The 15,000-nt window shown below is 44.7% G+C and overlaps 1 protein-coding gene across 2 annotated transcripts in view; it reads left to right on the top strand.

Moving 5' to 3' along the window:
• LOC139573228 (phospholipid-transporting ATPase ID-like) overlaps positions 1 to 15,000 on the top strand; it is an 81,843-nt gene that overhangs the window by 43,346 nt on the left and 23,497 nt on the right. For both annotated transcript variants that reach the window (XM_071396460.1, XM_071396459.1), the window contains 12 exons: positions 2,680 to 2,752; positions 3,200 to 3,270; positions 3,387 to 3,466; positions 4,123 to 4,281; positions 6,095 to 6,183; positions 6,791 to 6,987; positions 7,413 to 7,533; positions 7,684 to 7,771; positions 10,524 to 10,558; positions 10,822 to 10,981; positions 12,610 to 12,798; positions 14,632 to 14,747. In XM_071396460.1, the coding sequence (XP_071252561.1) occupies positions 2,680 to 2,752; positions 3,200 to 3,270; positions 3,387 to 3,466; positions 4,123 to 4,281; positions 6,095 to 6,183; positions 6,791 to 6,987; positions 7,413 to 7,533; positions 7,684 to 7,771; positions 10,524 to 10,558; positions 10,822 to 10,981; positions 12,610 to 12,798; positions 14,632 to 14,747 (1,378 nt within the window). The remainder of the gene's footprint in view (positions 1 to 2,679; positions 2,753 to 3,199; positions 3,271 to 3,386; positions 3,467 to 4,122; positions 4,282 to 6,094; positions 6,184 to 6,790; positions 6,988 to 7,412; positions 7,534 to 7,683; positions 7,772 to 10,523; positions 10,559 to 10,821; positions 10,982 to 12,609; positions 12,799 to 14,631; positions 14,748 to 15,000) is intronic.

The raw sequence follows: 15,000 nt of genomic DNA, 5'->3' as shown, positions 1-15,000 counted from the left end.
TACAGCCATTCATCTAGTACAGTCTACACTCAGCAATACAGCCATTAATCTAGTCCAGTCTACACTCAGCAATACAGCCATTAATCTAGTCCAGTCTACACTCAGCAATACAGCCATTCATCTAGTACAGTCTACACTCAGCAATACAGACAGTCCTCTTGTCCAATCTACACTCAGCAATACAGCCATTCATCTAGTACAGTCTACACTCAGCAATACAGACAGTCCTCTAGTCCAGTCTACACTCAGCAATACAGACAGTCCTCTAGTCCAGTCTACACTCAGCAATACAGTCATTCATCTAGTACAGTCTACACTCAGCAATACAGACAGTCCTCTAGTCCAGTCTACACTCAGCAATACAGACAGTCCTCTAGTCCAGTCTACACTCAGCAATACAGACATTCATCTAATACAGTCTACACTCAGCAATACAGACAGTCCTCTAGTCCAGTCTACACTCAGCAATACAGACAGTCCTCTAGTCCAGTCTACACTCAGCAATACAGACATTCATCTAATACAGTCTACACTCAGCAATACAGACAGTCCTCTAGTCCAGTCTACACTCAGCAATACAGACAGTCATCTAGTCCAGTTTACACTCAGCAATACAGACAGTCATCTAGTACAGTCTACACTCATTAATACAGACAGTCCTCTAGTCCAGTCTACACTCAGAAATACAGACAGTCCTCTAGTACAGTCTACACTCAGCAATACAGACAGTCCTCTAGTCCAGTCTACACTCAGCAATACAGCCATTCATCTAGTACAGTCTACACTCAGCAATACAGCCATTAATCTAGTCCAGTCTACACTCAGCAATACAGCCATTAATCTAGTCCAGTCTACACTCAGCAATACAGCCATTCATCTAGTACAGTCTACACTCAGCAATACAGACAGTCCTCTTGTCCAATCTACACTCAGCAATACAGCCATTCATCTAGTACAGTCTACACTCAGCAATACAGACAGTCCTCTAGTCCAGTCTACACTCAGCAATACAGACAGTCCTCTAGTCCAGTCTACACTCAGCAATACAGTCATTCATCTAGTACAGTCTACACTCAGCAATACAGACAGTCCTCTAGTCCAGTCTACACTCAGCAATACAGACAGTCCTCTAGTCCAGTCTACACTCAGCAATACAGACATTCATCTAATACAGTCTACACTCAGCAATACAGACAGTCCTCTAGTCCAGTCTACACTCAGCAATACAGACAGTCCTCTAGTCCAGTCTACACTCAGCAATACAGACATTCATCTAATACAGTCTACACTCAGCAATACAGACAGTCCTCTAGTCCAGTCTACACTCAGCAATACAGACAGTCATCTAGTCCAGTTTACACTCAGCAATACAGACAGTCATCTAGTACAGTCTACACTCATTAATACAGACAGTCCTCTAGTCCAGTCTACACTCAGAAATACAGACAGTCCTCTAGTCCAGTCTACACTCAGCAATACAGACAGTCATCTAGTCCAGTGTACACTCAGCAATAAATACATTAATCTAGTCCAGTCTACACTCAGCAATACAGAGAGTCCTCTAGTCCAGTCTACACTCAGCAATACAGACATTAATCTAGTGCAGTCTACACTCAGCAATACAGACATTAATCTAGTCCAGTCTACACTCAGCAATACAGACAGTCCTCTAGTCCAGTCTACACTCAGCAATACAGACATTAATCTAGTCCAGTCTACACTCAGCAATACAGACAGTCCTCTAGTCCAGTCTACACTCAGCAATACAGACATTAATCTAGTCCAGTCTACACTCAGCAATAAAGACAGACATCTAGTCCAGTCTACACTCAGCAATACAGACAGTCATCTAGTCCAGTCTACAATCAGCAATACAGACAGTCATCTAGTCCAGTCTACACTCAGCAATACAGACAGTTATCTAGTCCAGTCTACACTCAGCAATACAGACAGTTATCTAGTCCAGTCTACACTCAGCAATACAGACAGTTATCTAGTCCAGTCTACACTCAGCAATACAGACAGTCATCTAGTCCAGTCTACACTCAGCAATACAGACAGTTATCTAGTCCAGTCTACACTCAGCAATACAGACAGTTATCTAGTCCAGTCTACACTCAGCAATACAGACAGTCATCTAGTCCAGTCTACACTCAGCAATACAGACAGTCATCTAGTCCAGTCTACACTCAGCAATACAGACAGTCATCTAGTCCAGTCTACACTCAGCAATACAGACAGTCATCAGTCACTTCTGCTACTGACCAATACTCATGCTGTTCTCTTCACACATTGTAAGCTGTTTATATTTATAATTTAGGTCCTCTTTCTTTCTTTCTTTCCCTCCCTCCCTCCCTCCCTCCCTCCCTCCCTCTCTCTCTCTCTCTCTCTCTCTCTCTCTCTCTCTCTCTCTCTCTCTCTCTCTCTCTCTCTCTCTCTCTCCCTCTCTTTCTCTCCCTCGCTCTCTCTCTCTCTCTTTCTCCCCCTCCCTCCCTCCATCCCTCTCTCTTTCTCTCCCTCCCTCTCTCTCTCTCTCTCTCCCTCTCTTTCTCTCCCTCCCTCTCTCCCTCTCTCTCTCTCTCTCTCTCTCTCTCTCTCCCTCCCTCTCTCTCTCCCTCTCTTTCTCTCCCCCACTCCTTCCCTCTCTCTCTCCCTCCCTCCCTCGTTTCTCTCTCTCAGTCTTCAGAAGGAGAAGTGGATGAATGTAAGAGTGGGTGATATCATTAAACTGGAGAATAACCAGTTTGTGGCAGTAAGTGTGTGTCATTCAATCATCAGCATAATGTATCACACACACACACACACACACACACACACACACACACACACACACACACACACACACACACACACACACACACACACACACACACTGGTCATGATTAATTTACAACTGTTGTAATGTATTCTGTCATAACACAGTTTTTATGGTGCAGTGCAATGGTTTGATATATATACAAGCACTTACCGGTATTGAGATTCATTCATGGTGGTTTTAAAGGCTTCCATAAAGGCGATGTAACACACAGCGCTCTCATATTTCAGCCAAACAATCTCTACACTAAGGTTAACTTTCAATGTACTGTACTAGTAGCGTGTTAGCCTTATTAGATGGCCATGCTAGAAGGGACAAAGTGGTATTATCAGAAATGCTACAGTGTGTTAGCGGATGCTAATGCTAGCTGATGTTTCTCTTCAGGCTGACCTTCTCTTACTGTCCAGTAGTGAACCTCATAGCCTCTGTTACATCGAAACCGCAGAGCTAGACGGGTAAGAGTACACCATAACACACAGCACAGTCCAATAAAGCACAACACAGTGATCCTCATGGTTTGTGAGTTCATATACAGTGTGTGTGTGTGTGTGTGTGTGTTGTGTTTGTGCAGGGAGACCAATATGAAGGTGCGTCAGTCTCTGTCTGTGACTGCAGAGCTGGGAGACCCCAACAACCTGGCCCCTTTTGATGGTAGGAAGTCTCTTTCTATTGGTCTCTGTGTCTTTCACACATCAGAGGTCAGCAGGTCCACTCTGCAACCAAGCACTTAGCACCCACACTCTGCCCAGCATCACACACACACACGCCCTCCGTTGTCAGCGCTTAACACCCCCAGTCTCTCCATTCCCCACAGACACACTGGTTTTCCTCATCAGAATGGTTCACCCATGCATCTCTCCTCACCTGCTCAGCAGAAAGCATTACTGCAAGCACGTTGGTCTGTGTGTGTGTGTGTGTGTGTGTGTGTGTGTGTGTGTGTGTGTGTGTCTGTGTCTGTGTGTCTGTGTGTGTGTCTGCTAGCGCAGCGCCCATAGTAAGTCAGTTTAATTCAATAGTCCTAAAATGGAATGTGGCTGAAACACTGTCTGAAACACAGCTGAACTCTGCCCTCTGTGGTGATGTTGAATATCTAGTCATTCTTTTTGTGAAGCAGAGGCTAATGTAGTAAACAGTGTGCAGTGCTGCTGAGGTGGTTTCTATAAGCTGTCTGTTACTGAGGTGGGATGGTAAGATGATGATGGAGAGAACACTGTACTGTATCTTAGCTGACTAGGTGAGGTGATAGTGTGTCTGAAGACCTGTATTAGCTGTAAAGTGTGTGATAAAGGTGTGTGTTGCCGGTGCAGGTGAGGTGGTCTGTGAGCCTCCCAACAACAAGCTGGACAGGTTCTGTGGTCTTCTGTGCTGGAGAGACTGTAAATACCCCCTGAGCAACCACAACATGTTACTACGAGGCTGTGTCCTCCGCAACACAGAGACCTGCTACGGACTGGTCATCTTTGCAGGTTGGTCCTTCTCTGTGTGTGTGTGTGTGTGTGTGTGTGTGTGTGTGTGTGTGTGTGTGTGTGTGTGTGTGTGTGTGTGTGTGTGTGTGTGTGTGTGTGTGTTACACACGCCTCTATGAAGAGGGAACGCAACACCCTGCTACAACTCAACTCTCCGTGAAGTGAAAGAGGTATGGGACTGTAGGTGCGAGTAAGGATGACAAAAGGCAGAGAATTTACCGTTTACTAGGAATTTATGCCTTCACACGGTAATATGGGGAAAAGGGGCTGGACTGAACCAAAGCAAAGAAAGTAAATATCAAAGCCCCCTCTCCTACCTTACCTGCCTACCCACTACTTACCTAACTTAGCACCACCTGGTGCGCTAACCAAAATACAGGGGGTGGTCCGCCCAGGTCTTACCTAGTGTGCCTAGACGGGATATACTACGGGTATATGTATGCCCGCGGGCCTCTTGCCTAAACACTCCCTAGGTGCCTTCCCTTTCCCCCCTGGGAACAAATGAAACAGAATATTAAACAATTTCACAAACAAACTGAGAACACAGAACATCAAATAAGCTCTATCTGACTGAGCAACAAACTAACACAGAACATACCAAAGCTGCTCCCAGCAACAACTAACACAGTAAATAACACACAGCCATCAGCCTCCTCTCTCAGCAATCATCTCCCAGCAATGACATTTTCTGCAATGATCTCTCTTCTGAACAGAACACTGGCTTTTATATAGCTTCAGAGGAGTCTAATCGGATACAGCTGTAACTTGACGAGGGGGCGGGGTCAGCTCCAATAATCAATGGGGCTGACCAATCAGCTGCTTGGGGAGAATTCAGGAAGCCATCTTCTGAAACACACACACTCAAATACAAACTACAACACAGAAACTGGGGAACGTAACACGCCCACCACAAAAAATGCAAACATACAGTTTGCAATAACAAAAACCATATTGCATCCCCAGTTACTAAACCCGTGATAGAGCGTCGGCAACCACATTCACCGAGCCCTTCACATAGGCTATCTGTACATTATATCCTTGTACAATCAGAGCCCACCGCATAAGGCGGCGGTTCTGATTGTACATTTGCTTCAAGAACACCAAAGGATTATGGTCCGTGAAGACCATCACAGGCAAGGCACTGGATCCCACATATACCTCAAAGAACGGTAAGGCAAGCAATAAAGCCAGCGTCTCTTGTTCAATTGTGGAGTACCTTGACTGATACGAGTTGAACTTACGGGAGAAGAAACTGACGGGCCGATCCACTCCATCTTTATCTTCCTGTAAGAGAACCGCACCCACCCCCACTATACTAGCGTCTACCTCCAACTTAAAACGTTTGTCAAAGTTGGGGGCGGCAAGCACTGGGGCACTACAAAGTAGCGCTTTAGCGGACTCAAAAGCATAGTTACAGTCCTTGGACCACTTAAATGGTACCTTGGGACTAAGCAGAGATGAAAGAGGAGCTACTACCGTCGAGAAATTCTTACAGAACGTACGATAGTACCCTACCATCCCCAGGAATCTGCACAACTGGCGGCGAGTCATGGGAGCAGGAAAAGCAACAATTGCTTCCACTTTGCCAGTTACTGGGCGCACTTGAGTGTGTGTGTGTGTATGAGCGTGTGAGCGTGAGTGTGTTTGTGTGTGTTTGTGAGTGAGTGAGTGAGTGAGTGAGTGAGTGAGTGAGTGAGTGAGTGAGTGAGTGTGTGTGTGTGTGTGTGTGTGTGTGTGTGTGTGTGTGTGTGTGTGTGTGTGTGTGTGTGTGTGTTTGTCTAACCAATTCCTCTTTCTATATCTCTCTAACCAGGCCCAGACACCAAGCTGATGCAGAATAGTGGTCGCACCAAGTTCAAACGCACAAGCATCGACCGCCTCATGAACACACTGGTGCTCTGGGTAGGAGACCCCACACCTCCCCTTCTGTTTGGCCATACGTGTTTAACATGTACTTCTAATATAAAACAAGACTAGAAATGGCCTTCTGGTTTCTCCAGAAACTGTACTTTTCTAGTTAAGTTTGACATTTTGAAATAAAAATAAGGTACATACATTTTGACATAAGTCTAATCTTTACCCTCTCTCCCTCCCTCTCTCTCCCCTCTCTCTCCCCTCTCTCTCCCCTCTCTCCCTCCCTCTCTCTCCCCTCTCTTCCCCCCTTTCTCCCCTTCTCTCCCCCTCTCTCTCTCCCCTCTTTCTCCCTATATACTCCCTCTCTCTCCCCTCCCTCCCTCTCTCTCCCCTCTCTTCCCCCCTTTCTCCCCTTCTCTCCCACTCTCTCTCTCCCCTCTTTCTCCCTCCCTCTCCCCCCTCTTTCTCCCTCCCTCTCACCCTCCCTCTCCCCCCTCTCTCTCCCCTCTCTTCCCCCCTTTCTCCCCTTCTCTCCCCCTCTCTCTCTCCCCTCTTTCTCCCATCTCTTCCCTCCTTTCTCCCCTTCTCACGCCTCTCTCCCCCCTCTCTCTCCCCTCTCTCTCCCCTTTCTCCCTCCTCTCTCTCCCCATCCCAGATCTTTGGCTTCATGGTGTGTATGGGTGTGATCCTGGCTGTGGGGAACGCTGTGTGGGAGAGAGAGGTGGGTTCTCTGTTCCAGAGTTACCTGGCCTGGGACCTGCCTGTAGACAACTTCCTGTTCTCTGCTTTCCTCTCCTTCTGGTCCTACGTCATCATTCTCAACACCGTGGTGCCCATCTCACTCTACGTCAGGTCAGGAATACTTTATGTCAGGTTATAAGCCCTCTATGTCAGGTAATAACATCTCTATGTCAGGTAATAAAACCTCTATGACCCTTTTAGTCAAGGGAGATGAGTGACAGTGACAGTCAAGATGCTTCATCAGTACTTTACTTTCTGTGGATTCTGGAACAAGTTAGTATTTCAATCCACGACTGATGTTAGTGTCTGGTACTGACCCACCCGTACTGATAACTGACTTACTAAGGGCTGTTGTTTTTTGGTTTCTTTATGTGTTAGTGTGTTTGTCTGTTAGTCTGTTGTGTGTTTTTGTATGTTTGTGTGGGCTGCAATCTATCTGCAATCCCAAACAAGTTAGAGGGCTTCCTGTTGAATTATCATATTTATTTTATTTTATTTCCCCTCCCTCCCTTTCCCCTCCCTTTGTCTCTCTCCAGTGTGGAGGTGATTAGGCTGGGTCATAGTTACTTTATAAACTGGGACAGGAAGATGTTCTGTCCACAGTGTAACACAGCAGCTGAAGCCAGGACCACCACTCTCAACGAGGAACTGGGACAGGTGAGGAACATCCTCCACCCTACTGTTGTTCATCTACACTAGATCCTTGTATCTCTGTGTTGGAGAATGTTAGCCTAAAAGCCTGTGGTGTGTCTGGATGTAGGTTCAGTATGTCTGTGGTATCTTGATACCCCCCCCCCATTGAAACAGGTGGAGTACATCTTCAGTGACAAGACAGGAACTCTCACTCAGAACATCATGAGCTTTAGCAAGTGCTCTATCAATGGACATGCCTATGGTGGGTATACTACACTATATACTACACTGTATACTACACTATATACTACACTATATACTACACTATATACTACACTGTATACTACACTATATACTACACTATACTACACTATATACTACACTATATACTACACTGTATACTACACTATATACTACACTATATACTACACTATATACTACTATATACTACACTCTATACTACACTATATATGACACTATATACTACTATATACTACACTCTATACTACACTCTATATTACACTATATACTACTATATACTACACTCTATACTACACTATATATGACACTATATACTACTATATACTACACTCTATACTACACTCTATACTACACTCTATACTACACTATATACTACTATATACTACACGCTATACTACACTATATATGACACTATATACTACACTATATACTACTATATACTACACTATAAACTACACTATATACTACCATCTATCAGATTTAAGGTGGGTATACTACATATATACTACAGTCTATCAGATTTAAGGTGAGTATACTACATATATGCTACAGTCTATCAGATTTAAGGTGGGTGTAATACACAATATACCACAGTCTATCAGATTTAAGGTGAGTATACTACATATATACTAGTCTTATCAGATTTATTTAAAAAAACTGATACAAATACACCTTATGGAACAGCAAGGACTGTGAAGGGTCACACACACAGGTACAAACACATACAACATACACACTATACACACATCATACATACTATACACACAACTTAGACACTATATACACACGTACACAGTATACACACATACACTCTATACACACACGTACACCTGGATTGTGTGTAGTAGTAGAGTAGTGGCCTGAGGGCACACGCTTAATGTGGTGTGAAATCTGTTGTTAAATGTATTTTAATGTTTAAAAATTGTATTATAATGTATATTACTGCCTTAATATTTGCTGGACCCCAGGAAGAGTAGCTGCTGCCTTTAGCAGGCAATAATGGGGATCCATAATAAACCCCAGGAAGAGTAGCTGCTGTCTTGGCAGGAACTAATGGGGATCCATAATAACCCCAGGAAGATAGCTGCTGCCTTTAGCAGGCACTAATGGGGATCCATAATAAACCCCAGTAAGAGTAGCTGCTGTCTAATGGGGATCCATAATAAACCCCAGGAAGAGTAGCTGCTGCCTTTAGCAGGCACTAATGGGGATCCATAATAACCCCAGGAAGAGTAGCTGCTGCCTTTAGCAGGCACTAATGGGGATCCATAATAAACCCCAGGAAGAGTAGCTGCTGTCTAATGGGGATCCATAATAAACCCCAGGAAGAGTAGCTGCTGCCTTTAGCAGGCACTAATGGGGATCCATAATAAACCCCAGGAAGAGTAGCTGCTGCCTTTAGCAGGCACTAATGGGGATCCATAATAAACCCCAGGAAGAGTAGCTGCTGTCTTGACAGGAACTAATGGGGATCCATAATAAACCCCAGGAAGAGTAGCTGCTGCCTTTAGAAGGCACTAATGGGGATCCATAATAAACTCCAGGAAGAGTAGCTGCTGTCTTGGCAGGAACTAATGGGGATCCATAATAAACCCCAGGAAGAGTAGCTGCTGCCTTGACAGGCACTAATGGGGATCCCTAATAAACTCCAGGAAAAGTAGCTGCTGTCTTGGCAGGAACTAATGGGGATCCATAATAAACCCCAGGAAGAGTAGCTGCTGCCTTTAGCAGGCACTAATGGGGATCCATAATAAACTCCAGGAAGAGTAGCTGCTGCCTTGACAGGAACTAATGGGGATCCATAATAAACTCCAGGAAGAGTAGCTGCTGCCTTGACAGGAACTAATGGGGATCCATAATAACCCCAGGAAGAGTAGCTGCTGCCTTCGGCAGGAACTAATGGGGATCCATAATAAACTCCAGGAAGAGTAGCTGCTGCCTTGACAGGAACTAATGGGGATCCATAATAAACCCCAGGAAGAGTAGCTGCTGTCTTGACAGGAACTAATGGGGATCCATAATAAACCCCAGGAAGAGTAGCTGCTGCCTTTAGAAGGCACTAATGGGGATCCATAATAAACTCCAGGAAGAGTAGCTGCTGTCTTGGCAGGAACTAATGGGGATCCATAATAAACCCCAGGAAGAGTAGCTGCTGCCTTGACAGGCACTAATGGGGATCCCTAATAAACTCCAGGAAAAGTAGCTGCTGTCTTGGCAGGAACTAATGGGGATCCATAATAAACCCCAGGAAGAGTAGCTGCTGCCTTTAGCAGGCACTAATGGGGATCCATAATAAACTCCAGGAAGAGTAGCTGCTGCCTTGACAGGAACTAATGGGGATCCATAATAAACTCCAGGAAGAGTAGCTGCTGCCTTGACAGGAACTAATGGGGATCCATAATAACCCCAGGAAGAGTAGCTGCTGCCTTCGGCAGGAACTAATGGGGATCCATAATAAACTCCAGGAAGAGTAGCTGCTGCCTTGACAGGAACTAATGGGGATCCATAATAAACTCCAGGAAGAGTAGCTGCTGCCTTGACAGGAACTAATGGGGATCCATAATAAACTCCAGGAAGAGTAGTTGCTGCCTTGACAGGAACTAATGGGGATTCTTAATAAATACAAATAGAAAAACACACACACACACAAATCAGATCAAAACAGCAGTGTCCTGTTCCCCCAGTCAATGTTGTAGACATCCTTGTGGTGCTGGGTAACTCTGAGTCTAAGTGTGAGTGTGTTCTATTGTCAGGTGAGGTGATCGACCCGTTGGGAGCACAGCTAAAGGTGAGCAGGCTAACGTAAGACTAACAGTATGACTAACAACACAGCATACTGTTCAGCTTGCTCTCTGTGGCAATGACATCACTCTGGCACTGTGCACTTTGCTCTTTAACCATAGGTGAATACAAAGCATAGTTTCTAACGGTGAATACTACAACTGTCCTCCTTCCTCTCTTCCCCCCTTCTCTGTCTCCCCTTCTCTGTCTCCCCTTCTCTGTCTCCCCTTCTCTGTCTCCCCTTCTCTCTCTCCTCTTCTCTCTTTCTAGAGGTTAGACTTCTCCTCCTTCAACCCCCTGGCGGACCCTGACTTCTGTTACTATGACAACGGTCTGCTGAAGTCGGTGAAGCTGGGAGACCTTCACAGCCACGAGTTCTTCCGGCTGCTTTCCCTCTGTCACACCGTCATGAGTGAGGAGAAGAAGGAGGGTGAGAGATAGCAGGAGGGAGGGATGGAAGGAGGGTGAGAGAGAGGGATGGAGGGAGGAATAGAAGGAGAGGGAGGGTGAGAGAGCGATAGAGGGAGGGATGGAAGGAGAAGGAGGGTGAGAGATGGGTAGAGGGAAAGAGAGGGAGGGAGAGATGGGAGATGAGGAGAAATAATTTGCTTTATTAATTAACTTGTAATTATAGTACATGTTTTTAAAGCTGCAACATGTAACTTTTTGGGCAACCAAGTTCACATAGAAATGTGAGATATGAATCTGCTCATTGAAAGAAGAAAGTCTATGTGTGCTATATTTATGCTTCCCGTTCTTAAGTTTTGTTTTGTTTTGTACACCAGCTTTAAACAGCTGAAAATACTATACTGAACAAAAATATAAACGCAACAATTACAACAATTTTACTGAGTTACAGTTCATATAAGAAAATCAGTCAATTGAAATAAATTCATTGAGCCCTAATTTATGGATTTCACATAACTGGGCAGGGGTGCAGCCTTGGGTGGGCCTGACAGGACATAGGCCCACCCACTTGGGAGACTGGCCCACCCACAGGGAGCAAGGCCCAGCAAATCAGAATGATCATATCTGGTCTCAGACGATCTCGCAGGTGAAGAAGCCGGATGTGGAGGTCCTGGGCTGGCGTGGTTACACGTGGTCTGCAGTTGTGTGGCTGGTTGGACGTACTTCCAAATTATAAAACGATGTTGGAGGCTGCTTATGGTAGAGAAATTAACATACAATTCTCTGGCAACCGCTCTGGTGGACATTCCTGCAGTCAGCATGCCAATTGCACGGTCCCTCAAAACTTGAGATGTGTTGTGTGACAAAACTGCACATTTTAGAGTGGCCAATTATTGTCCCGAGCACATGGTGCACCTCTCTAATGATCACCCTGTTTAATCAGCTTCTTGATATGTGACACCTGTCAGGTGGATGGATTATCTTGGCGAAGGAGAAATTCTCACTAACAGGAATGTAAACAAATTGATGCACAACATTTGAGAGAAATACGCTTTTTATGAGTATGGAACATTTCTGGGATCTTTTATTTCAGGTCATCAAACAGGGGACCAACACTTTACATGTTGTGTTTATATTTTTGTTCAGTGTATATTTTTGGTTGTTTAAAATATATTTCAAAGCGGTTTAGATGGTACAATGATTCTCTACACTATGCATTGCTTGTTTTGTCACAAACTGAAATTAGGTGAACCATGAAATGGTGGAGTGGTTTTTGCATAGTACATCTTAAAAGCATGTTGTATTTTGTGTTCACCTACATGTATAGAATGTGTTTAATAGATACTGTATTCTCTCTCACCTCTCTTTCTCTCTCTCTCTCTCTCTCTCTCTCTCTCTCTCTCTCTCTCTCTCTCTCTCTCTCTCTCTCTCTCTCTCTCTCTCTCTCTCTCTCTCTCTCTCTCTCTCTCTCTCTCTCTCTCTCTCTCTCTCTCTCTCTCTCTCTCTCTCTCTCTCTCTCTCTCTCTCTCTCTCTCTCTCTCTCTCTCTTTCTCTCTCTCTCTCTCTCACCTCTCTTTCTCTCCCTCTCCCTCCCCCATTGCTCTCTCTCCCCCATCACTCTCTCTCACTCCCCCACTCTCCCCCCTCTAGGAGAGTTGATGTATAAGGCCCAGTCTCCAGATGAGGGTGCGTTGGTGACAGCAGCCAGGAACTTTGGTTTTGTGTTCCGGTCTAGAACCCCTGGTACTGTCACTGTGACAGAGCTGGGCCGACCCGTCACATACACACTGCTGGCCATCCTCGACTTCAACAACATCCGCAAGAGGATGTCCGTTATAGGTATACGCATGCATGCATACGCACTCACACAAGCACGCACACACCTTGACATACAGTAGACACACACACGCTCACCAAACACACCTTGACGTACAGTAGACACACACACGCTCACCAAACACACCTTGACATACAGTAGACACACACACACTCACCAAACACACCTTGACATACAGTAGACACACACACGCTCACCAAACACACCTTGACATACAGTATACACACACACGCTCAACAAACACACCTTGACATACAGTAGACACACACACCTTGACATACAGTAGACACACACACGCTCACCAAACACACCTTGACATACAGTAGACACACACACGCTCACCAAACACACCTTGACGTACAGTAGACACACACACGCTCACCAAACACACCTTGACGTACAGTAGACACACACACGCTCACCAAACACACCATGACATACAGTAGACACACACACGCTCACCAAACACACCTTGACATACAGTAGACACACACACGCTCACCAAACACACCTTGACGTAGTGCACTTCAGCAACTTACGCAAGAGCAAAATAAAAAAATAACGGGAAAATATTTTTGTATAAAACATACTGTACAACAATATAAATCTATGACATTAAAATGCCTATTTACTCTGTTTCATCTGACTGTGCAATCCACTGTCTCATCAGCCCAGCCAGGCAATTTATAAACTTGATCTCCACTATAAAAAGCATCTAGACATTATCTCACATTTCTTTTAGACTAACATTTAGTTAGTGTGTCTGCAGTGCGTAACCCAGATCATATTAAAGTATCTCTCTGTCTGCAGTGCGTTACCCAGATCATATTAAAGTATGTCTCTGTCTGCAGTGCGTTACCCAGATCATATTAAAGTATGTCTCTGTCTGCAGTGCGTAACCCAGATCATATTAAAGTATCTCTCTGTCTGCAGTGCGTTACCCGGATCATATTAAAGTATGTCTCTCTCTGCAGTGCGTAACCCAGATCATATTAAAGTATGTCTCTGTCTGCAGTGCATAACCCGGATCATATTAAAGTATGTCTCTGTCTGCAGTGCGTAACCCAGGTCATATTAAAGTATGTCTCTGTCTGCAGTGTGTAACCCAGATCATATTAAAGTATGTCTCTGTCTGCAGTGCGTAACCCAGATCATATTAAAGTATATCTCTGTCTGCAGTGTGTAACCCAGATCATATTAAAGTATGTCTCTGTCTGCAGTGCGTAACCCAGATCATATTAAAGTATGTCTCTGTCTGCAGTGTGTAACCCAGATCATATTAAAGTATGTCTGTCTCTGCAGTGCGTAACCCAGATCATATTAAAGTATGTCTCTGTCTGCAGTGCGTAACCCAGATCATATTAAAGTATGTCTCTGTCTGCAGTGCGTAACCCAGATCATATTAAAGTATGTCTGTCTCTGCAGTGCGTAACCCAGATCATATTAAAGTATGTCTCTGTCTGCAGTGCGTAACCCAGATCATATTAAAGTATGTCTGTCTCTGCAGTGCGTAACCCAGATCATATTAAAGTATGTCTCTGTCTGCAGTGCGTAACCCAGATCATATTAAAGTATGTCTGTCTCTGCAGTGCGTAACCCAGATCATATTAAAGTATGTCTCTGTCTGCAGTGCGTAACCCAGATCATATTAAAGTATGTCTGTCTCTGCAGTGCGTAACCCAGATCATATTAAAGTATGTCTCTGTCTGCAGTGCGTAACCCAGATCATATTAAAGTATGTCTCTGTCTGCAGTGCGTAACCCGGATCATATTAAAGTATGTCTGTCTCTGCAGTGCGTAACCCAGATCATATTAAAGTATGTCTCTGTCTGCAGTGCGTAACCCCGAGGGGAGGATCCGTCTATACTGTAAAGGAGCTGATACTCTGCTGTTTGAGAGGCTCCACCCCTCCAACCATCACCTGATGAATATCACAACAGATCACCTTAATGTGAGTTACAAACACACACACACAAACAGACACACACACAGAGACACACACACACAGAGAGACACACACACAAACAGAGACACACACACGTGCAGTCATATACACACAATAATAATCAGAGTTCCTATTCAGCCTATCACAGCTCTCTTTTATACAAGTAACAGCACTGCCCTCTGGTGGTTAAATGTTTTCCTGCACACTACTCTGGCCTACAGGAGATGATTGATTGTTTATCAATTCTTCAATTGACTTG

The sequence above is a fragment of the Salvelinus alpinus genome, chromosome 4 (assembly GCF_045679555.1).
Source record: "Salvelinus alpinus chromosome 4, SLU_Salpinus.1, whole genome shotgun sequence".
NCBI classification, from domain to species: Eukaryota; Metazoa; Chordata; class Actinopteri; order Salmoniformes; family Salmonidae; genus Salvelinus; species Salvelinus alpinus.
Note: the sequence above shows the minus strand (reverse complement) of the source record. Positions and strands in the feature narration are given on the sequence as shown.